The 23768-nt window shown below is 37.1% G+C and overlaps 1 protein-coding gene across 1 annotated transcript in view; it reads right to left on the minus strand.

Moving 5' to 3' along the window:
- The window catches only part of ZGRF1 (zinc finger GRF-type containing 1), an 89660-nt gene that overhangs the window by 65230 nt on the left and 662 nt on the right, over positions 1–23768 (minus strand). The window contains exons 2-6 of the mRNA XM_073892161.1: positions 20878–20967; positions 19201–19281; positions 8728–8787; positions 7275–7460; positions 4667–6947 (exon numbers count right to left, since the gene is read on the minus strand). Of these exons, the coding sequence (XP_073748262.1) occupies positions 4667–6947; positions 7275–7460; positions 8728–8787; positions 19201–19281; positions 20878–20898 (2629 nt within the window). The 5' untranslated portion in view covers positions 20899–20967. The remainder of the gene's footprint in view (positions 1–4666; positions 6948–7274; positions 7461–8727; positions 8788–19200; positions 19282–20877; positions 20968–23768) is intronic.

Below are 23768 nucleotides of genomic sequence, written 5' to 3' on the forward strand. Positions count from 1 at the left end.
CCAGAGGTAAAGATGTTCAGAAAAAAGTCAGAACACATATAGAGTCTCCCACCAACAGGAGAGTTGGCAAGTCTACAGAATGAAACAGAGGAGAGGGTGGCCAGGCCACACCACCTAATTGAATATCTGTTTAAAAATAGGATTTTGGGGGGCATCTGGATGGCTCAGTTAATCGTCTGCCTGCGGCTCAGGTCATGATCCCAGGGTCCTGGGATAGAGCCCCGCATCGGGCTCTCTGCTTAGCAGGGAGCCTGCTTCTCCCTCTCCCTTTGCCTGCCACTCCCACTGCTTGTGCTCTCTCTGTCAAATAAATAAAATCTTTAAGAAAAAAAATGATTTTTTTCTTAAAGAAAAACATACATATTCAATCAAATAAAATTGAAATATTCAATCATTTCAATTTCTTATAAAGTCACCAAGAAGACTATAATTTTAAAGTGATTATTATTAATAAACAAATAAATAATTATTGTAAAAATGAAAATCAGAGGCACCTGGTTGATTCAGTTGGGGGAGCATGCAACTCTTAATCTCAGGATCATGAGTTCAAGCCTCTTTTTGGGTGTAGAGATTATTTAAATAAAAAAACTTTATTGTTAAAAAAAACATAGCTAAATCTAGTGTAGACTTCAGTTTTAGTCAATTGTTATTTCAGGTTTCATTATTTTCCTGTTAAAATTCAGAATACATTAAATGAAATCAAAATAAGTGGATTTTGGAACTTGATGCTATTTCTAAAAAGGGCTTTAAAAAGGCACTTGGTGAAAATTGTATTTTTTCCTTTACTGCATTCACTCAAGAATAAAACTCTAAATGAACATTTCTAAGATATATTCAGTCATCTCACAAAAACTTTAATCTACTGGAAAAAAAAAATTTTTTTAACACTTTCACACATCCTAAATTGGTGGCAAAACCGATTCTCACTCCATGAAGTCAATTGTTATATTCCAATATATAGATTCAAGTTTCTCAGATTGTCTCAAGAAAACCAACTTATTTCTTTTTAGAGAAATATATATTATATCAGAAAACAAATAGTCAACCCTCATTACTCGCAGATCCTACCTACTCACTAAAATTTGGAACCCGCAAATCAGTACCCTGTTTTTTTTGAGGTCATTTGTAGACATGCAGAGCTACAAAAAATGAGTTGCCTGACATACATTCCCAGCAGAGGTAGAACAAGGTGACAACTGCCTCCTTGAGCTCTTACACTATAAACAAGTGTCCTTTTTGTGGTCTATTTAGTACATTTTTTACACTTTGGGGCTTTTTGTAGGTGACTTTGCTATTTAAAATGTTCCCTACGCATACTGTCTAGTGTTCCTAAGTCCAAGAAGGCTGTGATGTCCTTTACGGAGAAAACGTGTGTTAAGAGAAGTTTTTTTCAGGAATTACTCATAGCACAGTTCACCATGAATTCAATGTTAACAGATCAACATTAATTAATGTCTTTAAATAGAAACACTCATAAAAACAAGATTTTGATCAATTGATCAAAATGCTCTGACCAGAGGTTTAAAGGAAACTACCCCTAAAAGCAATGACTCATTTTTCAGTAATTCAGTGTTCGTGTTGATTCAATAGAACATAACTACCGCAAATAATGAGAATCAACTGTAATCCTCTTTCCAACTTGATGAGAAAAAAGATTTTTCTTTTAATTTTATTTATTTATTTGACAGAGAAAGACACAGCGAGAGAGGGAACACAAGCAGGGAGAGTGGGAGAGGGAGAAGCAGGCTTCCTGCTGAGCAGGGTGCCTGATGTGGGGCTCGATTCCAGGACGCCGGGATCATGACCTGAGCTGAAGGCAGACGCTTAATGACTGAGCCACCCAGGCGCCCTGAGAAAAAAGATTTCTTAAAACTAAATTCTGTAATTCCTGTATCTTCATATAGGAATTTATATCCTTATATGTTACATAATTATATCTGCCCCTACTTAATTTTTCATGAAAATTTTTTTCCTTTTTATTTAGAAAATAAACTATCAATTGCCATCAAACTTAACTACATTTTAAACAAATATTTTAGGAGGTACGATCATTTATTCTTATCTTTCTCAGGAATCCCTTGAGATATTTAAATAAGAATTCAATTTTAACTTTTGAGTATCTTAAAGTACCCTGTTCATTCACAATTATATGTACTTAATATTTATATTTATTAATATGTCCTACATTGGTTTTCTTTTTTAAAAAATGCTATTGGCAACATACCATAAGCAAAGTCAAAAGACCAATGACATATGAAAGAGAATATCTGCAACACACATCACCAATAAAGGGTTAGTATACCTAATATATAAAAAAAAAAACCTCGGGGTGCCTGGGTGGCTCAGTCGTTAAGTGTCTGCCTTCAGCTCAGGTCATGATCCCAGGGTCCTGGGATCGAGCCCTACATCGGGCTCCCTGCTCCGCAGGAGGCCTGCTTCTCCCTCTCCCACTCCCCCTGCTTGTGTTCCCTCTCTCACTGTCTCTGTCAAGTAAATAAATAAAATCTTTAAAGAATAAATAAATAAATAAATAACCTCTTAAAAATCAATGAGAATAAAAAGACCAACAGCCATTAAACATTTTGACAAAAGGGTAGGACAGTTCATGAAAAAAGATGTACAAATGATGCTTAAACATATGAAAAGATGTTAAATTTCACTCGTAGTAAGAGAAATACAAATTTAAATACACTGAAATGCCATTTCTCATTTATCAGATTAGCAAAAATTCCAAAGCTTGGCAACACACTCTATTGGCAAGACTATGGAGGTCTCGTACATTACTGGTGCGGATAAGAAATGGAGGGAATTTTTAAGTATCTAATAAGGTCACACATTTACCAGCAACCCTACTGGTAGGAATTTGTCCTGAAGACACACCTCAAACAATATGCAAACACGCACACACATATATATACATGTGTATATGGCTACTTAATATCACATTATTTGTAATAGGAAAGTATGGGAGACAGGTTGCATAAATGATGGTTCATCCACACAGTGGAATATTACAGATGTAAACAAATAAAATTAGGATGTGTCCTATGAATTGACATGAAGCAAACTCCAGGATATATGAAGTGAAAAGAAGGTGCTGAAAAATATATAGAGTATACTATCTTTTGTTGAAAAGGAAGGGAACAAAAATGTAAATATGGAGGTATTTATTTTTGTAAAAAGAAACATAGGTATGACATATTGGCTATGTCTAGCAGGTAGGTAAGAAAAGGATGAAAGGCATAAGGAAGGCATCTGAGTTTATGTTTTTATACAGCTTTGATTCCTGAACTAGGTTAATGTTTTACATAATCGGAAATAAAAATAATTCAACAAGGATGGGCAAAAAAGTCCTCATACTGAATATAAACAGTAAATTTAACTATATTTACATCAAATTATAACATACCACAATGAAGAAAATAACCCAAGTAACTTTTTAAAAATATTTGAGAAAGCACACCTGTGTACGCACACCTGAGCAGGGGAAGGGCAGAAAGAGAGGGAATCTCAAGCAGACTCCCTACCAAGCACAGAACTGGATGTGGGGCTCAATTCCACGACCCTGAGATCATGATCTGAACTGAAACCAAGAGTCAGACACTCAACGAACTGAGCCACCTAGCTGCCCCACCCAAGTAACTTTTGAACATAATACTCTCTTTATTTTCAGCAGGATACGTTGCAAAAACAAACCAAAAAAGGGGTGCCTGGGTGGCTCAGTCAGTTAGGAATCTGCCTTCGGCTCAGGTCATGATCTCGGGCTCCCTGCTCAGTGGGGAGTCTGCTTCTTACTCTGCCCTTCCCCACCATTCGTGCTTTCTCACTCTTGCTCAAATAAATAAAATCTTTAAAAAAAAAAAAAAATCAAAGGATTTGTGAACTTTACAAATTTGTAAAGGTTGCTAGTAGTGATAACAGTGTAACAATCTGGAAGCCATTTGATATGTATTGCAGAATTGAGGGAGTAAACATACTGATGTTGTTGGGAACCAGGGCCCTTTCTCATTTTGGTAGTAAAGTAATACAATCATGAAATTGAGGAAAGACAGGAAGAACCCAGTGTTTAAGAATTGGAATTAGAGATATCAATATGAACTCATGATTTTTTAAAAAAGTATCTTCTAACACATGTCCAAAAATGTATGATAGGAATGGATATTCACATACATACTTGCTTATATGTGCCTGTATATGCTTATATATGCACAAAATATTTCCAGGATACCCTGGAAGGAAACTGTAGCTAATTCTGAGGAGTGGACTGAAGGACTATACTAGAAAGGTGACTTACTTTTCACTATACTATCCTCTATTGGAATTGATTTTACCAAGTACACATATTACCTATTTAAATACTATGTAATTCCGAGGTGCCTGGGTGGCTCAGTCGGCTAAACATCTGACTCTTGGTTTTGGTTCAAGTCATGATCTCGGGGTCATGAGATCAAGTCCTGCAACAGGCTCTGCGCTGGGCATGGAGCCTGCTTAAGATTCTCTCTCTCTTTCTCCTTCTGCCCCTCCCCCAGCTCAAGGCGCACCCTCTCTCTCTCAAAAAAAAAAAAAAAAAACTACTACGTAATTCTTTAATGTAGCCTCCAAAGCAAATACTTTTCAACCTCTGAGCTATACAGAGAACAATCCAAAACAAACATGCCAATCTAACCTTCAGGATTGCTATCTGGCTCGTAAGTCCACAGAGTTCCTTGTTGTTTAAAGGTAGCATATTTCTTTTTCAATATATCCAAGCCTTCTAAAGCCGTACTGTGTTCAGACAATGACTTTAAAAGAGAAATGTTATTTACTAATCCAGAGAGTGACGAAGGATTTCTAGGACTATTCCAATATTGTATGCTTTCTCCATTAGTTTCTACTTCAATATGGTCAGGGTCTAAACTTCTAATGCTTCGCAAATCTTCAGATTCAGGAATATATGCTTCTGTGTCTTTGGAAATAGGATGCTTTTTTTCCAGAGGGTAAAACAAAGAATTGGAAACTTGGGTATTTGATTTATCAAGAGCAATACATTCTTCAGAGTGATTATGATTAACATTTAATTCTTGGATACTGATGTTGCTGCTCGAAGTTGACAGTAAAACCCGTTCATCATTTTTGTCTAAGTTACTTCCCATAATAAAAGTCTGAGGCTCAGTCTGTTCTGAGAATAGGCTATTTTCAGGAGACTGATTAGTGGCAATGTTTATACAAGGAGAATGTAAATTCAAGCTTATACCTTTAGATTTATTCAGTAGTGAAGCAATATCATAGTTAATTCTGACTTTTTGAACAGATTTATTAGCATTTTCATTATTATCTCTACATACATTATCAGTCCCCTCTAAAGATGAGTCAAAACTGCTTAATGTGTCACTACACTCTTCTATTTCTTTTCTAATGTTTCCAGTTTTCCAAGGTCCTGTGTCAACACCTACACAAGCTTTATCACAAAATTGTGATGGCAGAGTCTCTTTAATAGGAAATGTCTCTGTAGATTTATCCCTGATAGATGTTAAAAGAGACAAATGTTCACTGCCAACTTTCTTACAGCTTATATCTTCACATCTCTTTTGAACACCTGAACTGCTGACATTAACCAAAGCTTCTTTTACCCAACCCTCTGAATCCTGGGAAATTTTGTTGTCTTCCTGTGATTCCTCCTCAGTGTCGCTGGTTTCAAAATTGTTCAGATTAAAAGTCACCTCCACAAGTGGCTGTGTTACATTACTCATAGGTTCAGGAATACTATTAAGACTTCCATTATCAGTATTACTTTTAGAAAGCATGTTGGTAAAGTCATCAGAGAGCCTAGAATTGTTGATTATAGAAGACTCAGTTCGCAGATGTTCAGATTCTGGCAGGAATGACAGTGGCTGTTTATATTTCTTTTCTGGTGCTCCACATAGAGTTATCTCCTGAGCATTTTCTCTAATGAGAATTGATCCTTTTAGACACATCTGGTCATTTTGTCTAACAGATATTTTATTATTTTTTTGAATGTCAGATTCAGATAATAAGCTATCACACTCCACACTACTACAGGTAACTGGTAAGCTGTTGCTTTTACAGAATGAGGGAATTTCTAATTTTACTTCCTGATCCAAAGATTGATCATTATCATCTACTGGCTTGTCTTCATTATACTTTTTACCCTTTTCAGCACATGATACAAAGAACTGTTTCCCTTCTTGTACCAAAAGGTCTTTCAAATTTAAATTTGTATTATCTCCCTGGACCTTGGGTTTCCTTTCTTTATTATTTCCACCTTCAGTAGAAGAATGTACAGGTGAACTCTGTGAGGATAAATACATGGCCCATCGGCTTTTATTTCTCATGGTATTTTCTGATTGATGCTGGCAGTGTAAACTGTCTGTGCTCTTCTTCACCTCAGCACACTCTTCTTGCTCAGTTAGGCACTTTGGTTTAGTAGGAATGTTTTCATTTCCTTGTAGTTGTATCTGAGGGAGATGTTCTGTAATCCCAGAACTTAGTTCTTTACACATACCAGTTGGTTTGGACTTTAGAAGAGCTAATATCTGTGCTTTGCTTCTGATATTTTGTGAAACTGCTAAACAGTGAGATGTCAAACCATCTTTTTTTATGGCCTCATTGGTCAGTACAGAATCTGAATGCTTATTTACAGAATAGACAGGAGAGCAAAAATAATTTTCTTCACATAGCATTTCTGGGTTATTCTTGAAGGATGGAGTAGAGACAACAGAAGAAAAATGTAAGCCATCTGTCTCTCTGTTCTTGTAAGTGACACTCTTCTCAGGGTCTGTTGGCATATTATTTGTATCTTTCTTACCAGCAGTAGAAAACAAAGGAGGTGTGCTGTAGAAGGGAGAAAGAAAAAGAGGACCAGGTTTCTTAGCCTCAAGTGATGCAGCTGATTCACCATTTTCTGTAATAACCATTTTCTTTGGCACTTGACGCGGTCCTCGAAAACCCTAAAAATATTAAAACAATTATTAGCTGTTCCACTATCCATAAAGAAACTTTGAAATGAACTGGCTAAAAAAAAAAAAAAAAAGAAAAAGAAAAAGGAGTGTGTCTGTTTTGCAAGGTAAAGTAATAAGGATATAAAATTTCTAAGATTAAAATGTAAATACTCATTTGCATTAAGATTTTTCGAGTTAGGGTTTACTTCCTCTCTACCTAAACATATATTATGAAGTACCATTTTAATGATAGAGTGCAACAGTTTCAAATTCACTACTTCTTAAAACAATATTATAAATATATATTGATTTATTATTTTCAACAGAGAAACTTACAGTAAACTTCCTTTTTAAACCAGCAGGCTGACATCCCAGGGACCGGCCAGAGGATATAAATCTCCTTGGATTTAACTCCGGTGCTTCTTTAATGACATCCTGTTTAACAGCTATGCTTCCAGCAACTTTAACCTCCTCAACTGTGATTAAGTATCGATCACTTTCTAAGTCATCTCCAGGCTTCACCTAAATTTTAAAGAATAAATTTTAAAAAACAAATAAATTTTAAAAAGTAAATTTAAAATCATATACATCTAATTATTTAATTATGTGTTCCAGTAGGTCATTAGCACTAGCAAGACACAACAGATAGTAAGTAAATGTTAAATGTATGAATCAATACCTAAATCTTCATTTATTATTATAGACTAGTTGTCAAATAAGCACAGAAAGAATAATAATAAAGCAAAAATTTTTCATTAATTTGTTTATTCAATAACACATATATGAGACCCTTTGTTGCATCAGGAGGTACAAAGACAAGCAAGACAAATATGCCCCTTCTCAAGGAGTTCACTAAGAATCCATACAACTAAATGTAATTTTTTAAAATTAGAGGTATCAGGGTGCCTGGGTGGCTCAGTTGTTAAGCGTCTGCCTTTGTCTCAGGTCATGATCCCAGGGTCCTGGGATCAAGCCCTGCATCAGGCTCCCCACTCAGTGGGAAGCCTGCTTCTCCTTCTCGCACTCCCCTGCTTGTGTTCCCTCTCTCGCTGTCTCTGTCAAATAAATAAAATCTTTAAAAAAAAAAAATTTAACACCATGGCCAAAATCAACACAATAATAATAAGAATATGAATTTTAACACTTTTAGAATCACCATACTAAACTGCACTTTACATAAATTATTTCTAATGTTTACACCAACGTAATAAAGTCTGTCTTATGGTCTGTTTTACAGTACAGAATTTAGACAAAGAGAGGCTAGGTTAGCTAGGAAGCATTTTAAAGTGGGAAATGAACCCAGAATGACCAAACTTTAATATCCTTATTCTTTACACTAAAATATGCCTTTAGTTCCCTTTCTTTCCCCAAATGGGGAAAACAGAGAATATTTGAGAAAATATTATATATAGGAATAATTTCCCAAAATATTTCCCACTATAGTTCTCAGCCTTCAAGACCATGTAATACAATTAGGTTAGAGTCACTTTCTGGGGTCAGATCCCAGCCCTACCACTGTAATTCTATGAACATGGACGTTATTGAATCTTTCTGTACTACACTCCTATTCTAAAAAAAAAAAATCATAGCGTTGTGTAAAGATTAAATGAAACAATATCTAAAAGTTTTTAGCAAGGGTGTGGCAAATAATAAATGCTGAAGAAGTATTAGCTATAATTAATGCTATTAATACCATGTCTATACTCTTTAACAAAATTCATAAAGAAATTTTTTAACTTAAATATAGAGATTTAAGTAACTTAAAAATAGGATAGAAACGTTAAAATACCTCAAGGCACTTAAGAAATATACTCTCCAAACATTCTCCTTTGTCATCATATAAAATTGCCTATATTAAAACAAAATAAATGTTAAAAAGAAACAAATTCTGCTTTTCTTAAACATCTTCAATAGCAAATCAAAAATGGTTGTATGAATAAATCCTATAATGAAAGAATTACCCAATTTGTTTTGGATTAGAAAGTATATCTATTTCAAATGTTTCCTAAGCAACTATTCAATCTGTGCAAGACAGCAAAAGTATATGCCTAAGAAATTCATGAACTTAATCTCTTCCAGGAGGATCCTGGAATGGAACTGGGAAGAAAACAGAATTGGAATGCATTAGAGGGCAAAACAGGAGGCAAGATGAGTAAACAGGGGTGCCTGAGTAGCTCAGTTGGTTAAGCGTCTGCCCTGGGCTCAGGTCATGATTCCAGGGTCCTGGGATTGAGCCCCAAGCTGGACTCTCTGCTTAACATCTGCTTCTCCCTCTGTGCTCTCTCTCTCTCTCAAATAAATAAATAAAATCTTAAAAAAAAAAAGGATGTGGCATGGAAGATTGGGGAGATGATCAGTGCTTGAAATAAGTCATCAGCACTGGGAAAAGAGACATAAGGGGTATAAGGAATAAAACTTGTTGAATGGAAGCAATAAGGGAGAAAAAGGAAGTTAAGGTAATTATATTCTGGCTTTCTCCTTGTGTCTTTAGCCATTTTTTATAGCAGTTTCTCCACCAGCCCTTTAAATATTACTGTTTCCATCACTTTGGAGAATAGTTTGGCAGTTCTTAAAAGGTTAAAAACAGAGATGCCATGAGATCCAGCAATTCCACTCCACTCTGTATATATACAGAGCAATGAAAACATGTCTTCACAAAAACTTGCACACAAATGTTCATAGCAGCAAAAATAGCAGCCAAGGGGCGCCTGGGTGGCTCAGTCGTTAAGCGTCTGCCTTCAGCTCAGGTCATGATCCCAGGTCCTGGGATCGAGCCACACATCGGGCTCCCTGCTCAGCGGGAAAGCCTGCTTCTCCCTCTCCCACTCCCCCTGCTTGGGTTCCCTCTCTCGCTATGTCTTTCTCTGTCAAATAAATAAATAAAATCTTTAAAAAAAAAAATAGCAGCCAAAATGTGGAAACAACTCAAATCTGTATCAGCTGAAGAATACATCAATAAAATGTGATACATCCACACAACAGACTATTACTGAGCAATAAAAATATTGAAACATGCTTCAACATGAATGAACCTTGAAAATATGCTAAATGAAAGAAGTCATTCAATGAAAGACTACCTATTGTACAATTCCATTCATGTGAAAGGTCCAGAATAGGCAATCTATTGAGGCAAATCTATTGAGACAAAGAATAAGAGCAAAAGTTCTTACAATGACCAATAAGGCCTACATAATCCCCTTGATCTCCATTTTCATCCTTGCTCACTCTACTCCTTGTTGTCTGCCTAACCCATTAGACAAACATATTCATTTAGTTTACTGGTCTGTCTCCTCCATGTTGTTTCCATGAAGTCAGGGGTTCATGTGTTTTGTTCCCTCTGCATCCCCAAGAACAGTGTGTAACTCATAACAGGTGCTCAAAAAACATCTGCTAAAGAAATAAATGTAGGGGAGGGAGCCTGGGTGGCTCAGTTGGTTGGGCATCTGCCTTCAGCTCAGGTCATGATCTCAGGTCCTGGAATGGAGCCCCGCATTGGGCTCCCTACTCAGCAGGGGTTCTGCTTCGCCCTCCTCCTCTCTCCCTCTGTTGTGTATGTGCTCACTCTCTCTCAAATAAATAAAATCTTAAAAAAAGAAAAAGAAAAAAAGAAAATGTATGAATCCACTCAGGAAGCTTCAAATATCATCTAAAAGCCACGTACTCCCAATCAGTATTAGTAGCCCAGAACTTTCCTGAGTTCCAGGTCTCTATAGCCAATTATTTAAATGTTCCTATGACACTGCAAATCCATTAAGTTCAAAATGGAACTCAAAATCTTAATTTTGGGGTGCCTGGGTGGCTCATTTGCCTAGGCATCTGACTCTTGATATTGGCTCAGGTCATGATCTCAGGGTCACTGGATCAGGTTCCGAGGCAGACTCTGCACTCAGTGCAAGGTCTGCCTGAGATTTTCTCTCTCCCTCTGCCCCTTTCCCAGCTTGCATGAGTGCATGTGCTCTCTCTATATATGTATATATAATAAATAAATAAATCTTTAAAAAATTTTTTAATTTTTTCTCCTAAACTTATGATTTTTCTTTTTGAGATATCCTATCTCAGTACCTCAGTGTATCCTATCACAATACAAAAACCTAAGAGTCATTATGGATTCTTTTCACCTTCCATGTCCAAGACCTTAAGGTTCTATAATAATTTCACATTTTCTCTCTAATCATCCTTTCTCTCCATTGTCATTGCTAATGCCTGCTTGGTCAGACCCCCACCACTTTTTGTCTACATTATTCTTTAGCCTACAGTCTTCTTAAATTCAATCTTTCATCCTACACAGCTTTAGTTATGTTATACATTGTTGCCAGAATGATATAAAAAAGAAATATGATTATGTCACTCTTCTGCTCATAATTCTTCACTGGCTCCTAAAGCTGAGTATACAATGTTCTTTGTGATAGGACTCCTGACTACCTCTTCAAGCCATATATTCTACAATTTCCCAATATGAGCCCTTCATTCCAGGCATATTTAACTGCTTATAGTTGCCCAAATTTTTAATAGTTTCATACCTTTATGTTGTTATAGCTATGACACTATCTTTAGCTCCCTTCCCTCTAACCTATCAATTCTGTTTACAAAACAAATACTCAAAAAAATACTCTTTATCTGGAAAGACTTCTCTGAACCAGAATCAGACTTTGATATCGCTCCCATAGAACCCTAAGTATATCTCTATACATATTATAATCCTTATATTCTTAGATAAAAGCTGCTTAAAGACAAAAACTATTAAGTTAACATTTATTGCATTCTTACAATGTGCCAGGTACTTTAAGAGGTTTATACATTTTCTCATTTAATCCTCAAGACAACTTTATTAAAGAGACTGTAGGCCTTGAGAAGTTAAATAACTTGCCAAGATTATACATCTAGAAAGTGAAGAGCCAGGATTCAAACTAAGGTCTATGTGACATTAACTGGTCTTCCACATAGTCTTTATATGTCTTATTTAAATTGTCCCACTGCCTACCAGCAACATATGTTTATTAAATGACTCAATTAATGAAAATAACCCTGACAGCAAGAATTTAGACAGGTAAAGACAGGTAAAGATAATACTAGCAAGAGAAATGGCGTAAGCAGTGGCTTGGATTTGAGAACAAGGGTGTTATTTAGTATACAGAGAGATTACTAACTTTTCTAGATCACAGAAAATCCATGGAACTAACTTGAATTTATCTTGTTTTCCTATGACTTACCAACGTAAGGGATAAAATAGACATTCAATAAATACATGCTATACGCTGAAGATAAAATTGGATTACACCACTAGCGTGACCCAATATTATGATTTTGTACCCAAAGACATGAAGAATATGCAGAATCTAACCAGATGTCTTTTTAATATAAGACAAAATCTGTAAGACTTTGAAGACTTGGCCCAACCAAATAGGAAAAATATTTTTTAAAAAATTACATAGGGGCACCTGGGTGGCTCAGGTGTCAAGCGTCTGCCTTCGGCTCAGGTCATGATCCCAGGGTCCTGGGATCGAGCCCCACATTGGTCTCCCTGCTCCGCGGGAAACCTGCTTCTCCCTCTTCCACTCCCCCTGCTTGTGTTCCCTCTCTCACTGTGTCTCTCTCTGTCAAATAAATAAAATCTTTAAAAAAAATAAAATCTAGGGCGCCTGGGTGGCTCCATTGGTTAAGCAACTGCCTCCGGCTCAGGTCATGATCCTGGAGTCCTGGGATCAAGTCCCGCATCGGGCTCTCCGCTCAGCGGGGAGTCTGCTTCTCCCTCTGACCCTCTTCCCTCTCGTGCTCTCTATCTCTCATTCTCTCTCTCTCAAATAAATAAATAAAATCTTTAAAAAAAATAAAAATAAAAATAAAATAAAATTTAAAAGTAAAAATAAAAAATTACATAGAATATCATCAACAGTGAATGGATTAGTTTAGACAAACTATTAAAAAATATGAAGATAGGCATAGACATTCATCTACTCAAATCAAAAGAAATAGATGATATGACTTAAACCCAAGATATCAACTACGAGACCCTTTCTAAAGAGCATGGACTTGGCGATCCCGTTGTTACTCCAACTAAACACAAGGTTCAACATGTCCCTTTATGATGCTGGAAAGGTTATACTGATTATAACCCTAGGTCTCAACTCTCAGGCCGGAATCTAATTTGTAACTTCAGTTCACTGGTATAACTCTAATTTACTTGGGACAATAACATTTGTATTTAAAGTTAGTTTGTTTATTTATTTATTTTTAAAGTACTCTCTACATCCAATGTGGGGTTCGAACTCATGACCCCAAAATCAAGAGTCACATGCTCTTTGGACTGAGCCAGCCAGGGGGCTCTTATGGGAAAGTGCCTTTTAACTCCTGAAACATTTAGAACTGGATAGTGATTAAGGCAGTAATTCAAACCAAAAATATCAATGTTTTGAACTAAGATCATGAATAGGTTTTAGTAATTATGCAATCAATGACTTTAAAGTAATTTGTGTTATTTTAATTTTCAAAAAATATTTTTTACTTTTTTTTTTTTAAAGATTTTATTTATTTATTTGAGAGAGAGAGAGACAGCACGAGAGGGAAGAGGGTCAGAGGGAGAAGCAGACTCCCCGCTAAGCAGGGAGCCTGATGTGGGACTCAATCCCAAGACTCCAGGATCATGACCTGAGCTGAAGGCAGTCGCCCAACCAACTGAGCCACCCAGGCGCCCCCAAAAAATATTTTTTACTTTTATTTATTTATTTATTTTTTTAAGATTTTATTTGGGGGCACCTGGATGGCTCAGTCATTAAGCGTCTGCCTTTGGCTCGGGTCATGATCCCAGGGACCTGGGACTGAGCCCCACATCAGGCTCCCTGCTCCATGGGAAGCCTGCTTCTCCCTCTCCCACTCCCCTTGCTTGTGCCCCTTCTCTCACTGTGTCACTCTCTGTCAAATAAATAAATAAAATCTTTAAAACAAACAAAAAAATAAATAAAGATTTTGTTTATTTGTCAGAGAGAGAGAGAGAGAGAGAGAGAGAGAGAGAGAGCGCGCGCACACACAAGCAGGGGGAGTGGCAAGCAGAAGGGGAAGCAGGCTCCACTCTGAGCAAGGAGCTGGACACGGGACTCGATCCGAGGACACACGACTCCATCTGAGGACCCACGATCATGACAGGAGCTGAAGGCAGATGCTTAACCAACTGAGCCACCCAGGCATCCCTATTTTTTACTTTAAAAGGTACTTCTAGGGGCGCCTGGGTAGCTCAGTCAGTTGTGTCCGACTCTTGATTTTGGCTCAGGTCATGATCTCAGGGTCATCAGATCGAGCCCCACATCAGGCTCCAAGCTGGGCATGGAGCCTGCTTAAGATTTTCTCTCCCTCTCCCTCTGCCCCCTCCTCCCCAATCCCACTCCCTCTCCCTCTCTCTCTCAAAAAGAAAAGGTATTTTAATGCTTCAATTTACATTTTACATGCATCTAACAGATTAGACAAATTACACATTAATGATGCCAAATGTGTAACTGAGAAATTCATTTTGGATAGGTTACTTTTTAATTGAAAGTTAATTTTACTAAGTTTATAAATGGCATTAGAATGCTTATATTTTAAGGATAACTATGTTTATGTTTAATTTCTTAGATACACTAGAAGGATTTAATTGGGAGGTTTTTGTTTGTTAGGGCAACTAAAATGCTAAAGAAAGAAACTTAGGGGCAGCTGGCTGGCTCAGTCAATACAGCATGCAACTCTTTGGAGTTGTGTTCGAGCCCCACCTTGGATGTAGAGATTACTTTAAAAAGGGGGGTGGGGTGGCACCTGGCTGGCTTTTTTTAAGATTTTATTTATTTATTTGAGAGAGAGAGAAAAAGAGAGCACAAGAAGGGGGAGGGTCAGAGGGAGAAGCAGATTCCCCGCTGAGCAGACAGCCTGATGTGGAACTTGATCCCAGGATTCCAGGATCATGACCTGAGCCGAAGGCAGTTGCTCAACCAACTGAGCCACCCAGGAGCCCCACCTGGCTGGCTTGGTAGGAGCATTTGACTCTTGATCTCAGGTTTGTGTGTTCAAGCCCCATGTAGTGAGTGAAGATTACTTAAAAAAAAAAAAAAATCTTAAAATCAAATAAATTTGTAAATTTAAAATATTTAAAATTTTGTTTGTTGATAGACGGATTATTAAAAGTATCTAGTTTGGGGCACCTGGATGGCTCAATCGGTTGAACACCTGACTCTTGGTTTCAGCCGGGGTTGTGATCTCAGGGTCATGATCTCAGAGTCGTGAGATGGGGCCCTGCGTCAAGCTCTTCACTGGGTGTGGAGCCTACTTGGGATTCTCTCTCCCTCTCCCTCTGCCCACTAGTGCTCACACACTCTCTCTCTTTCAAAAATAATAATAATAATAAAATAAAATCCTTAAAAAAATGTATCTAGTAGGGCACCTGGGTGGCTCAGTCGGTTAAGTGTCTGCCTTCGGCTCAGGTCATGATTCCAGGGTCTTGAGACTGAGCCCCACATCAGGCTCCCTGCTCAGCAGGAAGCCTGCTTCTCCCTCTCCCTCTGCCCCCCAACTTGTGCTCTCTCTTTTGCTCTGCGCTCTCACTCTCAAATAAATAAAATCTTTGAAAAATAGTATTTAGCTTGTGCAACTTAAGTTGACTGAACACTAAACCCACTGAAAGTTAAAGTTAATAGAATTTGTAAATTGAACTTGAAGGCTTAAAGCAAAACTAGTTTTTCTTTTAATTTTCTGTTTTAATTGTTAATTCACTAATAATAATAAGTAGCCTTTCTACATTGAGAAGCTTGTCTTACTGATGACTTCACAATGATAGATACGTGGAGTAAGAAGAGAATATGGAATAAGTCAGAGAAAGACAATTATATGATTTCACTCATATGTGGAATTTAAGAAACAAAACAGAGGAAGGGAGGGAAAAATAAAATAAAATAAGACGAAATCAGAGAGGGAGACAAATCATAAGAGACTTTTTTTTTTTTAAGATTGTGTTTATTTATTTGACAGAGAAAATGAGAGCACAAGCAGGGGGAACAGCAGAGGGAGACTGAGAAGCAGACTGCTGAGCAAGAAGCCCGATGTGGGGCTCGAACCCAGGATGCTGGAATCATGACCTGAGCCGAAGGCAGGTGCTTAACCAACAAAACCATCCAGGCGCCCCAAAAGACTCTTAACTCTAGGAAACAAACTGAGGGTTGCTGGAGGGGAGGCGGGTGGGGGGATGGGGTAACTGGGTGATGGACATTAAGGAGGGCACATGATGTAATGAGCACTGGATGTTATATGTAACTGATGAATCACTGAACTGTACCTCTGAAACTAATAATATACTATATGTTAATTGAATTTAAATAAAATAAATTAAAAAAAAAACAGAATATGGAGATCTTTAACTGCTGAGGAGCAGGACTCCTAACTTCATATATTATCAACTCAACTGTAATAAAGTTGTTCTTTTAAATTTGTAGTATTGAGAGAGACAACAGACTTGTTAGGATATGGGCTCTGGAGCCAAAAAGCCTAGTGTTACATATGACTCCTCCACTCTCTAGCTGTGAGATCTGTGGACAAGCTACTTGATCTCTCTGTGTCTCAGTTTCAACCTCAGTAAAATACAGAGAAAAACAGTACTCTAAAAGGGGAGTTATGTAGACTAAGTAACTTGACACATTAAAAGCATGCCTGGCACACGACAATATAAGTTTTTTTAAAAATCCATTTGGGGGAGGGGCGACTGGGTGGCTCAGCTGGTTAAGCGTCTGCTTTTGGCTCAGGTCATGATCCCAGGGTCCTGGGATGGAGTCCTGTATTGGGCTCCCTGCTCAGCAGGGAGCCTGCTTCTCCCTCTCCCTCTGCTGCTCCCCCTGCTTGTTCTCTCTCTCTCTGTCAAATAAATAAAATCTTAAAAAAAAAAAAAAATCCATTTGGGGGAGGGTAGCAGGGGGGTTGCTAAATGGATGAAAGGAGTCAAAAGATTCAAAACTCTAGTTATAAAATAATTTACAGCAGGGCGCCTGGGTGGCTCAGTTGTTAAGCGTCTGCCTTTGGCTCGGGTCATGATCCCAGGGTACTGGGATCGAGCCTCACATTGGGCTCCCTGCTCAGCGGGAAGCCTGCTTCTCCCTCTGCCACTCCCCTGCTGTGTTCCCTCTCTTGCTGTCTCTCTTTCTCTCTGTCGAATAAATAAATAAAATCTTAAATAATAATAATAATGTACATCATGATGACCATAATTAATAACACTGTATTGTATATTTAAAAGTTGCTAAGAGTAAATCTTGAAAGTCCTCACCACAAAAAATAAAAGGAAAAAATCTTGTTAACTATGGTGACAGATGGTAACTACAATTATCATTTTGCAATGCATACAAATATCAAATTATTATGCTGTATACCTGAAACTAATATTATGTTAAATGTCAATTATACCTCAATAAAAATAAGCAAACAGAGCTCTCCATAACTGGGTGGGCCTTATCCAATCAGTGGAAGGACTGAAGAGAACAGAAAGACTGAGTAAGAGAAAACTTCTCCTGCCTGACTGTCTCTGAGCTGGGACATGAGTGCTCTCCTGCCTTTTGACTGAAACTGAAACACCAGCTCTTCCTGAGTCTCAAACCTCCCATCATTTATACTGAAACTACACAGTTGGCTTTGTTGGGTCTTCATCTTACCAACTACAGATCTTGGCACTTATCAGCCTCCACAATCACATGATTCAATTCCCTAGAATAAATCTCTTCTTTTTCCTCTCTGTGTATATATATATATATATATACACACACACACACACACACACATACATACATGCATATATATATGTATATATACATATATATGTATACATAGAGACTGGGGCATCTGGGTGGCTCAGTTAAGCATCTGCCTTTGGCTCAGGTCATGATCCCAGGGTCCTGGATGGAGGCCCACTTTGGGCTCCTTGCTCAGTTGGGAGCCTGCTTCTCTCTCTCCCTCTACCCCCCAACCTCGTGCTCTCTCACTCTCTCTCTCAAAATAAAATCTTTTCTTAAAAAGAGATTAAAGAGAAAGATTTATATATCTTTATATATTTCTGTGTAAGTACATACTCAACTGAGTTCTAAGGAAAATTTTAAAGTTTGAGAAGAGAATGAGCCCATAGAGAATACTTAGATGTCAGTAAGCAACCTCAGGAAAGTGTGGTGTCACAGAAGTCAAATGAAGAGTTGTTATGAAGAATGGAGGAGCCAAAGCTGTTGCATAAGGTCATGAGAACTGGTAAGAGAAAATTACAATTCAGCAGATGCAGATACTTGGGGTGAAAAAAGAAACCCATAGAGAAAGATCAGCATATCTAGTAAAGTGAAAGATCACCCAGTAAATAATTCTCTCAAGACCATTAGGATCAGAGGGCCTGGGTGGCTCAGTTGGTTAAGCATCTGACTTTGGCTCGGGTCATGATCTCGGGGTCCTGGGATCGAGTCCCGTGTCGGGTTCTGTGCTCAGTGGGGAGCCTGCTTCTCTTCTCCCTCTGCCCCTCCCCCCAGCTCATGCTCTCTCTCTCTCTCTCTCTAATAAAATAAAAAAAAAAAAAAACCCAAAAAACCAAACCCCTCCCCCCAAAAAAAGACTGACAGGATCATATCATAACCAAAGTAAATGATTCAAAGAAAACCTGAAAATAGAACTCTATACATAATTTTAGACATTGGCAGCTTTCCTAAAAATGGTGTGTCAACTCTATATGTACCATTCCATTGTGAGCATTATGGTGTTAGAAATATATTTTAATAGAGTTTTTTTGTATCATTAAATTCTTATTGGCTGTAAAGAAAAAATGTGCCAAATAAAAAGTTTTACAGAAAATCTAATTCAAATTTTAAAAATCAAAACAAATTAAATAATATTTACTGAACTTTTAAAACATACAAATTAATCACTGTAATGTGACATTCATTTGACAACTTTTTTTTTAAATTTTATTTATTTATTTGAGAGAGAAAGAATGAGAGCCAGAGAGCACAAAAGGGAAGAGGGTCAGTGAGAGAAGCAGACCCCCTGCTAAGCAGGTAGCCAGATGTGGGACTTGATCCGGGGACTCCAGGATCGTGACCTGAGCCAAAGGCAGTCACTTAACCAACTGAGCCACCCAGGCGCCCTCATTTGACAACTTTTATAAGCTGACAATGATATCAGCTTATGGACATAGCCAACATTTTATCATCTACAGAGTCTTCTTAATATTCAATCAAAAGGCAAGAATCTAGCTTTTGCACTCCATAGTCAATTGCCTTGTACTTACTTTGTTTCCTAAGTGAGTGATCTTCAGAATTCCATCTTGCCACACTTTTGACTTCTTCATCTTTTGATGAGTATACAGTACCTTATTTCCAAAAGTACAAAAGAAATGGTTTCTACTTACATGTATTAAATGTTGCATATTCTTATACCCTTCCTATATAAAAAAATATTTAGACATCTTTTAATAAAATAAAAGATAACATAACAGTAACAATAAAATGTCGAGGTCCCTGGGGTAGAGCATGTGACTCCTGATCTCAGGGTTTTGAGTTCAAGCTCCATGTTGGGCATAGAGCTTACATTAAATAAATAACAAAAACATAAATTAAAAAAAAAAAAAACTCCGTAGTAAAAGGCACAGCAGGGGAGAAGGGAGAGGTAAAATCTAAGGAGAAAACTGAAAACTTATTTGAGCAACAAAAATCATTTTGAGCTCAGTCATCAGTAGGAAGGAAAAAATTTGTTGGGTTACACAGAAGTCATCATCTGAGCTCAAAATGTAGTCCAGACTCCTAGAGGTTCCCAAGATTTTTTCAGCGGTCTTGGGGTCAAAACTATTTCCGTGATGTTATTTGTCTTTTCACTCTCATTTCTTCCGTCATGCATAGTGGTCTCCTAGGGTTATGTATGTGCAGTGTTGCAAGATTCAATTTCAGACTAAATGCAGAGGCAGATCTGAGAATGTAGTTGTCTATTAAATCAAATGGTAAGGGGATTTGCAAAAAAATGTATAGCAATGCTACTTTTTTCAATGTGTTTTTTTTCCTGTTGTTGTTTTGGAAAATATAGCTATTTCCATTTTTAAAAAGTAATTTATGTTCAATGTAATGGGTTTTTTAAATGAATTAATAAATATTTTTTAAATTTCTGAAAGACATCAATAAATATAAGCCCCATAATCAGAAATTCTCTGGGCTTCTCAATAATTTCTAAGAGTATAAAAGCATCCTAAAACCAAACAGTTTAAGAATCACTGATCAAGATAGAAGAGGCAAGGCAATTCTTCAAAAGAAATTATTTCCTGTTCCTAACAAAGAGCTTACAGAGGGTTTGTTCCAAAGGATTTTGTATCACTAACGTGAGTAGTACGCAAGAGATAAAAGTTGCCAGAAAAATACAGGGCAGGGCGCCTGGGTGGCTCAGTCGGCTGGGTGTCTGCCTTCGGCTCAGGTCATAATCCCAGGGTCCTTGGGATCAAGCTCCGCATCGGGCTCCCTGCTTGGCGGGAAGCCTGTTTCTCCCTCTCCCACTCCCCCTGTTTGTGTTCCCTCTCTTGCTGTGTCTCTCTCTGTCAAATAAATAAATAAAATCTTAAAAAAAAAATACAGGGCAATATTTGAGACATACATACTTATACCAAAAAAATTACTCACTGTTTATCTGATACTCAAATTTATCTAAGTGTCCTGCTTTAGGTTTTGAGTTTTGTTTTTTGTTCAATCTGTCAACCCCAGCAAGAGATTTGTGAAATGTGGAAGGAAGAAAGAAAGAAGGAAATAGTGGGAAGCCTGCATGGCTGGCTCAATCAGTGGAGTATGTAACTCTTGATCTCAGGGTTGTGAGTTCAAGTCCTACACTGGGTATAGAGATGACTTAAAAATAAAATCTTAAAAAAATTTAAAAATAGAGGATTTAAAAACAAAAGAAAAAAGGAAATAGAGAAAACTGTTAGACTCACAATAAATTCCTGGCTTTCCATTATTTCTTCTGAAATTATAAACCAGTCAGGTCCAGAAAATAATGGTGGTTATTCAATTATTTATACGACCTAAAATAAAAATAGACAAAGAATATTCAACCCTGATGAAAAGAATATCGAATACGACTGTTTCCCACAAACTCTTGACAGGAGAGAGGAATCTAAGAGTTCTAAGACTATGTGATTACCAAGGGAAACCCAGGTGTAATCAAATTATCTGATACTAAATACAAAATAAAAGAGTGACCCCACCCGGTTGAAAGAGAATTTGCCAAGTAAAGAGAAAACTAAATAAAATGTATAAAATAATTAGTAGTGTGCTAAGCTTTTTTCCAAATGCCATAACATGTATCAGAAAACCATCCCTCTTCCCCCAACATTTCAGTTCCTTACGGAAAGAGCTTCTATTTTCCAATTGCTATGGCCACCACAAGATGGCCCCCTTGCGTTTTGAATTTTTCCTTCTATATCACAGTATCCAGGATCTAATACACAAATTTGCTCTGCAAGGAATAATCTTTTCAATACCACTGCAATGAGTACGGTATTTATCCTATGCTACTGGATAAAACTGTTATTGTGGGCAAATTTGGAAATCAAAAATTACTGATGGTGAACTGATTACTGATGGTGAACCGAAGTAGTAAATGGAGATGCCAAAAAAAAAATTTTTTTTTTCTAAAGTAGTGGTTCCGAAGACATGATCCCTGGACCAACAGCATCTAGTTAGAAATTCAAGTTCTTGGGTCCTGCCCCTGACCTTTTAAATCAGAAAGTCTGAGGTTGGACCCAGTACTTCTTTTTAACATGTCCTGCAGGTGATAGTGATACATGCTCAAGTTTGAGAACACAGGGCTAAAAGACCTAGGATGATTCAATAAAACTATAATTTGCAATTCTGGATTCAATTCCCCCTTCATACATACAAGATATACCACATACATATTATTTATAAATTACATGTATTTATTTAGGACTTCCTTTAGCATTTGCCAGACACTGCTAGGTTGAGGTACTATAATGAACAAATACTATTTTTAATCAGGGACTTTCCAGTATAGCAGGCTGATAAACAGTAATTACAATAAAACGTGACAGAAAAAAGCACAGGAAGGGACCCAACTCGGTCTATGGCATCAAATAAGGCTTCCCAAAGAATATGTCTAAGCTGTAAGCTAAAATAATTATAACCGAAAGAAAATGCCAGGAATGTATTTCCAAAAAGGAATCAATATAAACAAGGGCCTATGAAAGACAGAGCAAGGCAGGACCAAGGAACTCAGTACAATTAAGGGGTCAATGTAAGATAGTGAATAGTGAGAGAGAAGACTGAAAAAATGAGCAATAATATGAGTCAGAGGGCTTTCTATGCTATGCTGAGTTCTTTGAACTTTATAAAGGAAGTACGAACGGTAGGGTTTTAAGAATAAGATTACATAATCTGACTTGGGTTTTGCAAAGATTGCACTGGTTGCTAAAATAGGAGAGATAAGGGATTAGGCAAATGAGATATGAATACTTGCCCCATAACATAGCTCACAGGACAGGACACAGGCCTACAGAGGCACTGCCTTCCAGAGATAAAACTCCCATATTCCATATCCCTCCCCTCAAGCCCAAAGGAATTGCTAAATGCCTAATGAATGCCAAGAAGATAACAGAGGTCCAGAGAAACACGTCATTCACTACTACTTTTAGAGCAACTTGCTCCCAACACTGAATGTGTTGGACATTTTACATCTGTATTGAGACTACATGGTGTAGGCACAGTGTTTGCCATGTGGCAGTTATTGATATGAGATCTCTTTAATAACAGCTATCATTTATTCAGTGTAATTTTATGCTAGACACCTAACATGCTTTAAATGCTCACAACCTTATGGTATAGATACTATTTTTTACATTTTTTTACAAAAAAGGAAACTAAGGTACATAATAGTATGTAATCTGCTCAAGATCACAAAACAAATGGCAGATTCAGAATTTAAAACTAAGTAGTCAAGAGGTCCCTAGTTGGCTCAGTCTGTAGAGCATGCAACTCTTGATCTCCCAGTCATGAGTTCAAGCCCCATGTAGGGCATAAAGTTTACTTAAAAAAAAAGAAATTTTAAAAACTAAGTAGTCTAAATTCTGGTGCTCATACTCACAAATATGACACAATTATTGAGTACGTAGTATGTCAGGCAAAGTTTTGGGCTACTTTATATTATATATATACTATATGTTATATATATAATACTACATATTACATATTTGTATTATATATATAATTGCATATATTTGTCAATCTCAGAATCCTGAAGAGTAGATATTACCACAACATACAGATTACTAATCCAGTATTTACTAATTTAAGATTACTTATATTCTGTTTAGGAACTGCAAGATAAATTCCCCATTGTTTTCCTAAATTAGAGATATTACTTGCGGGGCTTACAATTTAAAAGGAACTGTGAAGATCCATATCCTCATAAGTGGTAAATTAGATTATAATAAAATAAAGACTAGCTAAAAAAAAAGGCTAGCTTTATTTTAAAATATTTAGAAGAGGTCTAAATTCCTACATTCGAAGGACAGTCAATAGTCCTTTTTTACCATTAAATAGGAAAAATGGTATTGGCTAACAAATGACATATTTAAGTGCAAATATAAAAAAAATTTCTTAAAGTCTTCATCTAGCCACATCAAGTGTTCACCCACCTCTAACGGGCGGAAGTTTAATGTACAAAGTTTTTAAAGCGGTATGGAGACCTCAGATGTGGTAATTATATAACCACAGACATGCACACATACCCCCCCAACCATATATATTCCCACACGTCCTTACGCTGCTTTATACATTCATATATAAAATTCGGTGTTCTCAACAA

This window comes from Callorhinus ursinus, unplaced genomic scaffold (genome assembly GCF_003265705.2).
Source record: "Callorhinus ursinus isolate GAN/ISIS: 27379988/994484 unplaced genomic scaffold, GSC_fseal_2.0 scaffold4, whole genome shotgun sequence".
NCBI lineage: Eukaryota > Metazoa > Chordata > Mammalia > Carnivora > Otariidae > Callorhinus > Callorhinus ursinus.